General features: G+C 32.8%; 2 protein-coding genes across 5 annotated transcripts in view; one reads left to right on the plus strand and one right to left on the minus strand.

Moving 5' to 3' along the window:
• LOC119836773 (protein madd-4) overlaps positions 1–7,640 on the minus strand; it is a 97,573-nt gene that overhangs the window by 76,933 nt on the left and 13,000 nt on the right. The window lies entirely within an intron of this gene.
• LOC119836775 (cilia- and flagella-associated protein 298-A) lies at positions 324–1,823 on the plus strand. The gene is made up of 4 exons (XM_038362237.1): positions 324–530; positions 756–926; positions 1,194–1,437; positions 1,570–1,823. The coding sequence occupies exons 1-4, from the start codon at positions 324–326 to the stop codon at positions 1,821–1,823; spliced, it is 876 nt and encodes a 291-aa protein (XP_038218165.1).

Consider the following 7,640-nt stretch of genomic DNA (forward strand, 5'->3'; position numbering starts at 1 on the left):
TTGTAACTGCTTTTTACCCATGATCATACTTTAATAGAGTATTAATTACATGTTACCAACATTAAGATAAGATATATTTAAAGATCTAAGCCGTATTTGACCTTTTTGGCTTATTTGCCGAAACTCGTATTGTTATCATTAAGTACGTACTGCCGTGATATTTTTTCGTTTTTTATTATTATTTGATCTCTAATCCCGGTTCAACACAACGTTTCCTTGGTAACGCTACCATAGCAACGGTTATTATATCAATAAAAGTAATATTCGTATACATTTCTCCTCTCCTCTCATTTCTCGACTCCGTGTATCTAATTCGAGTAGAAATGGTGATTCTTCTCGTCAAAAGGGGTGACGAAAACCAGTTCCTATACGAAACAAATGTTAATAATCAAGTTGATGATGTAGTTAAGGATATAGTTGCAATTTTTAATGGAAGACTCAAAGTCAGCAGGATTTGTTATGAATTTGAGGAATTGTGGACGCACGGGACGTTTTTGCCAACTGAGATGCAGGGTTTGACAGAAGAACAGGTATGTTAAGAATACAATAATAACACATGACATATTTCAATAAATCTCTCTTAATCCAATCTTCTTCCACTCTTAATTTAATTTAAAATAATAGTGAAAGAAGCTGGAACAAGATGAGGATGATAGCTACCTGGATTCCAAGTGAAAAAGATCCTGTGCTACTAAAGTCTGTTCGCATCATACCAGCGTTAAATTCCTCATAATATATCTTGATTATGTTTCTAGATAAAAGAATTGAAATTAGAAGATCCTTGGGCAAAGCGTTGTGCTCCGCAAGGTTACGTAGAGGCGAAAGACGATATGGGGCGTCGATGTGGTTTAGCGCCACCGCCTAACCTTCAAGAGGTGCTGAAAAAGGCAGCCGAGTTTGCTAAAGAGACTATTAGTAAAAAGCATGTGAGTGAAGCTTAGAGAAAGAAATAAAAAGTACTTTTAAGTCGGTTTACAGGATCTATCATATGCATCGCAATATTCGGTACACATTATAGAAAATGTTTATGATTATTGAGCATGTTATATGCATATTATTTATAGAACTTAGAAATTTTGTGTTTTTGACAATAATTTTGCTGTTTGTAAAGCTAAAAAGAAGTATTTTTGTAAATATGATTTGAAATAAAAGATACAATAAAAATAGTAAACAGATAATCATTCGTGATTCAGGTGGATCTTAGAAAATGTATGACTCAGAAAGACGTAGCAAGAGCTCTAGAAGAATTACGTGGTGCTACTAAAATAGTCTTCCCAGCGGGTCTACCACCACACGATCCGGTGAGAATGGAGTTGGACAATGTCGAAGATTTAACAGGAACCCAGGCAGCAAATGAAGTGATAGACCCAGCTAGAGCTTGTCTTTGGGCATGTGGCAAGAGACTGATAAGTGGGAATAAGCTGAGTGATCATTTGGGTAAAATTTATCGATAAATGTGTGATTGAATTTAAGTTTAGTGGTAACTTGATGACTTTGTGTATAGACATCCCTTTTTTATATTTTTAAAAGTTATTTTTTTCCCATTAATTTTTTTGATACACCTTCCAGGTAAGAATGATAAAACCAAAGTAACAGTAAAGTTATGCTGTTCATCGGAAGGCGCTCCCGGAAGAGAGCCAGTATTGACGGAAGATGAGAGAAAGCAACTGATGCTGCAGGCGTATAGGAAACAAGAAGAGTGGAAGAAGCTGGAACAAGATGAAGATGATAGCTACCTGGATTCCAAGTGGGCTGATGGTCAGAACTTGAAGAGGCAGTTTCACGGCTTGAATAATATTTCTTGGAAGCCAGTTGCGAAGTAGATTCTAAAATGGCTTGCCATCGAAGTGAAATGTCTCATGTAATTTAACATGTTTTTTGTTCTTTCATTTGAGATAGAAGAATACGAAAATGAAGCAAAGCATCACTTCTTGCAAAATTGCTCCATTTTCGTATTTATCATGTTAAATTAATTATAACTTGAATAAATGTATTCATTGATTTAAGTGTTGTTTTATTTATAAAGATACATTTTAATATTATATATTTTTTATAACACATTATTTAAATGTCAGTTCTATTTGTCAAAAATAAGAGTAGGGGATAAGCTTTTTAATCTAGGCTTAATGTAGATTTATCTAAGTGCTGAGGAGACCCTTTTCAAATATTCCTCTCCTTTCTAGAACACAATTGAATAAATCAAAAAATATAAACAAAGAATAACTTCAACCTTTCGTACTATAATTTTATTGTCGAATATCTTTTCATATTGTTCATTTATTATTTAGTACTGAATAGCTTGGCAATGAATTATACTGTTACTACGATAAATTGTCGCCATTTTCACAATTTTAGGTGAAACTGCGGCATTATGCTAAAACAGGTGTTCTGTGAACTCAGTATGAACACAGCACATTTGAATTCTAAATTATAATGTAACTATGAATTTTGTACAAGAGCGCGATACTGGGGAGATAATATTCCTTGTGTATTTGATTGTATGTATGTTGTTACATCGGATTGCCGTGAGGTGTGAGGCACATGAAGGTTATAAGCGTGATATGATGTTATACGTTATGGTTGATTTTGATTTAATATTGTTGTTTTTGTTATATATAGCAGAGGAAATATAAGAAGAGAAAATACGTCTAATTCCTCGTTTTCTCGGAATGAAGAACAAATCGATAGCGCAATATTTGATGTAAATTTAAGATGTGACATAATATGAAGTGTGAATTAAGACTAGAAGGTTGTACGCTCTGTAGCTTATCATGCAAAAGTGTTAGAAAGACGAGGTCATTATTAAATTAACTGTATTCAGACGGCTTTGGTCGCATATTCATTTTTAAGCACGGGAAATCCATTTTTTATAAGATATCCCCAAATTTTACCTCTTCAACCTTAGTATAAACGACAAAGTAATAAATCTAAATGCATTTTAAATGATGTATATTTGTCTATCATCCAAATATACATCATTTAAAATGAAATCCATTTTTTATAAGGTATCCCGAAATTTTACCTCTTCAACCTTAGTATAAACGACAAAGTAATAAATCTAAATGCATTTTAGATGAAGTATATTCGTCTATCAATTGCATGACAATTATTATCGTGCATGTAAGTTATGTCAAGTTTTGTGCGATTTAATCAAAACGTTTACGGGTCGCAGACGTGATAAATTCAATTTAATTTCCAACGAAAACAAGCGGGTCATTCAATCATAATAAATTAGATTCGCATTTAATACTGAAAATTTGCTGTTACTGCGGCAGCGTTTTGCTGACAGTGGAACGTATAACTCTTTTTAACTGGTTTATAACGCAGATAATTTTTTGAATTGCTTAGGTTGTGTAATTATCATCATTAGTCCATATATGTCTCAGGCCATCTATGAAGGTACAGACCACCACGTTCCACCGCGTTCGTCAAATGCTGGTTGGCTTGTTGGTAGATATCGCAAGTCATCTAACTTTTGACTAGGTTTTTGTCAGTTTTCAAGAAGTGGCGATAGATAATGCACAGGTAAATTGAGAAATTAATTGATTCCCTTCACGATCGCCTGGTCTCGCACCGAAGGGTATTCGATTTAAGTCCGTGGTCCTTACCATTGAGCCACCACGGCTCATAATTTCAGTGTGTTTTTTATATTTGAGAATGAAACAATACAACAAATAAATAATATGAAATTTCTTATGGCTATGATATGATATGATAGGATTTAATCTATATTTATGGCAAAAGCTGTACAAATACATATTCCAAAAATTCAGGCAAAATTCTATTGGATTTCCAATTTAGTAACACAATTTCATGAAAATTGGTGGAGCCGATTCCGAGATTCCAATATAATAATTGCTCGTTTAAAGATATAAGATATATCAATTTTTGTTATAAGTTCCTATTCACTTATTAAACAGCATCTTTTTAGTTAGTCTACTCTGTTGATTTTAATTAACAATTACTCTCTACTTTCTATTATAAATAGTAACATCATTATTACAATTTTACACAAACATTTTATTCGATTATACAAAATAAATTCAAATTCATAATTTTATCGATAAAATGTACAAATTATTTTACAACTTCCGCGCTTCCCAATTATACGTAGATATATTTTAATGACAATTAATATTTATGTGTAATGCACTGCACCGTAAACAATGAAATTACCAATTAACCCAGTTTTAACATTAATAATATTTTCATAAGCGACAAATTCACTTCATCATTATCGCGATACAAAGCAATAGGATTCTAGATGCGTTATATTGATAAATAATATGATGTATATGCATTTAACTATTGAAGGATCCACAAATAAATGGTAACACAGGACGCTACTGCTTAGACTTCGCTGTCCATTCTGACGGTTTATGTGTCTGTCTGTCCGTTTGTCACCAGACTATATATCCTGTAAAACGTTAGTTGGGCCTTTGTAATTTTCAAAGATGTATTTCTGTTGGCGTTATAACAAAAATAAAAATTAGATCGTGTCATGAATTTGATGGGTGACTAATTTTCTCTGCAGTAATGAATCGTTAAGGTATTTGTACCTTAGTGTCGCAATTCCGAGTCGCATTTAATCGATTTTTGTTTGTTGCTATTCAATTTGTTTGAATCAAATGAAAATTTTCCAAAACTTCTAGGTTGTTCTAGAACATTCTACAGCCGCATTATGTGACGTTTTCATAATTACAATGCTCATTAGTGACGAACCGTTCCGGGATCAGGCCGGGTGTATCCGGGTACCCGGTTGCGGTTGATTACAGGTAATAACCGGTAATCCGGTGATTGATGTACCCGGTTTATTAAATTCTGGATTTGGTGTATTTTTATGAACATTTTAAATAGATTTTTAGGTTGTTCTTTCTTGATTGTACGTAAGTGTTTCTGGCTTTGGATTGACATACTATAACTGATACAAACCTGCGAAAGGTTAAAGTAATGTTGTAGTTTAAATAATGTGTTCAATGTGTACAATTAGTTTATTTAATTCAATGCGATTTTAGCGCACCCGAATTCTTCAATAAAGCCTGTATAGAAATAAGCGAATTTTAGTGGAATTATTTTAAATACAATCATTTTATTAGCAAATATTTTTATCGTATAATGTTTAATTAAATGTACCAAACATGTAAGATTCTTGGCAAGATAATATTAGGAACATAAATGCTTGAAAGCTTTACGTCCGAGAGCTTTAGGTTTGGAAATGCAACTATTTAGAGCTGGCAGTTTGCCCGTTAACACTGCACTTTGTCCATTTATTAAATAACATAAAAACTTAAAAAATAATAATTTACGACCCACTTAGTTATCTACAAGGGAATAGTGTTGCCGCAGTATAATTATATATAAGAAAACGAAAAGAAATACATATTTATGGCTACAAAACCAGTTCTGTGTAAAACTTATAATCTAGGTACTTATAATAATATGTACCTACAAATATTATAAATTAGTAACTCTGTCTGTCTCTTTTTACGCCCAAACTATTGAAATTCGGATAAAATTTGGTACAGAGATAGCTTGAGACCCGATAAAGGATATAGGATAGTTTTTATCCCGGAAATACCACGGAAATGGGAGGTAAGTGGGTGAATACTCCGGCCTGTCTATTTTTCCTTTGACTGCGCGGGCGAGGCTGTGGCAAGCTAATAACTTATAATTGATCATTAAATTAAATCATGAACCGTGCATTTTTAGGCAAATAAAGTCACGTAACATATTTGTAGGTAACATACAAATATCTTTAATTTTTAGTTTTATAGCATTGAAATGCTTTATAAATGAGAAATTTTGAAAGAACCCGCGTTTGCCTAACCGTCCGCTGCCGACCGCCTAGCCTCTCAGCCACCCGTGATCGAATCCCGCCTCGTGATCGAATTTTTTCCATTCTTTCAGAATTTCTCAAATTTCTCATACAAATATTATTATACTCATTATCAAACTAAACGCGTTTCATACGACGCGGGAATTGAATAAAGCAGGTGGACCGCAAATTTGGCTCAACGAATAATTATATTACACTAAGTAGTCACACGACTGTATACGTGCCAACTCGTTTTGTGTACTTTAATGCGATAGTTACTGGCGACAGCTGGATTAGTAAAGTTATCTTGCTTTGTACGGGATAGCGCGAATGTGTGAAGTTTAGTTAGCGTTTAGAATGATGGCTTTGTGGCTGGATTAGCGTACAATGGTAATATTTAAGAAGATAAGAATGAATGAGTGATAGATGAAATTTGAAAATTGTATGTGTAGCAGTACTGTCTCTTTAAAAACGAAGGCATGCACCTAATTACACTCTAAATATGTACTTATGTACGTATCAGTGACAGGAACGCTCTTTAAAAATGATTTTAATCTTCAGAATTGCATTATATAAAATTAATATATTTTAAAAATCCACTAAATAACTATATAACTATAAACTATAATCAAAACAAACTTCACTCCAGTCGAAAAAACAATAGAACGGACCTCGTCCACTCAAGTCAGCTGAAACTATCAGCACTTAGCTCAAACGAGGCACAATCTCAGTTATTACCCTCACGTGCAGTTTGCTGACAGGAGATTTTTCCTTCCCAAGATATTGATAATTTACTCTTGGCCTCACCAATCCAGACAATTGAGTGAGAGTAATGGAGTCGATTGTAGAGGAAATGCCATCAAGCGAATTAGATACATTAAAAGTTCTGCTGGTTGAGTTATTTGGAACTTGTGTTCGGGTTGAGTACAAAAAGACGTGTTTTACGGTTTTTTCCAGAGAAATAACTACGATGTTCTATATAATACCAACATTTAGACGTTTTTATTTTTAATATTTAGTTATAATACAGTTTCTTTGCTTTAAGTATGGAATAAATTTATAGGTAATATGACTACTATAAGGCGTACTTTTATGACAGAATTAAAGCAGGTTTTTGCCTGTTTGTGTTTTACGTATGTCCCTTTTCCCTTCTCGTATTAAAGGGGTTGAGTATCTTAAATTTAGTTTTACCGCTCACGTTGTGTTTATAAATTATCGGTATTGACATCAAATATTTGTCATAAATAATATTTATAACTAGCAACTATCTATAAGTCACATCGTGTAATATTTCTAAGTGATGGTTTTACCATTACGAAATAACAATATACTTAAACATGGAATTCACATATAAAATAAGCTAAACAAAAGTCAATAACTTCCTACAAGGCAGTCATCCATCATTTTATTTGTCCATAATTTAAAACCTTAATACATTACCCATTATGCCCTTTCATATCTAATGATACCGTATTTTTATGTTACATCAATATTCATAGATGTCAAATTTATGACGCCATATTACGTCCGCCATATTGGTTTTACGTGATGAATAAACCTCGTAATTTTCTTGGAGTAGGTGTCTGTGACTTTGATTAATTTGATATACATTATAATATTTGTTTTAGTTCATGTTTATTTTACATAATTTAGGTTAAACGTATATAAATACGTTTTACCAACAATCTGAATTCATTGTTCGAAAGAAACATTATTTCATTAACGCTTTTGGTATACAAACCAAATTGGTGAATATACCTAGTCTTGCCATAAATATTGTAATAAAGAAAAAAGAAAATTGTTAACTGCAAATAACATTTATTAC

The sequence above is a fragment of the Zerene cesonia genome, chromosome 25, assembly GCF_012273895.1.
Source record: "Zerene cesonia ecotype Mississippi chromosome 25, Zerene_cesonia_1.1, whole genome shotgun sequence".
NCBI lineage: Eukaryota > Metazoa > Arthropoda > Insecta > Lepidoptera > Pieridae > Zerene > Zerene cesonia.

Coding starts and splice junctions, on each gene's coding strand:
- LOC119836775 (XM_038362237.1), top strand. CDS start 324: ATGGTGATTCTTCTCGTCAAAAGGGGTGACGAAAACCAGTTCCTATAC. Junction 531..755: donor AGGGTTTGACAGAAGAACAG/GTATGTTAAGAA, acceptor TTATGTTTCTAG/ATAAAAGAATTGAAATTAGA. Junction 1,438..1,569: donor TAAGCTGAGTGATCATTTGG/GTAAAATTTATC, acceptor TACACCTTCCAG/GTAAGAATGATAAAACCAAA.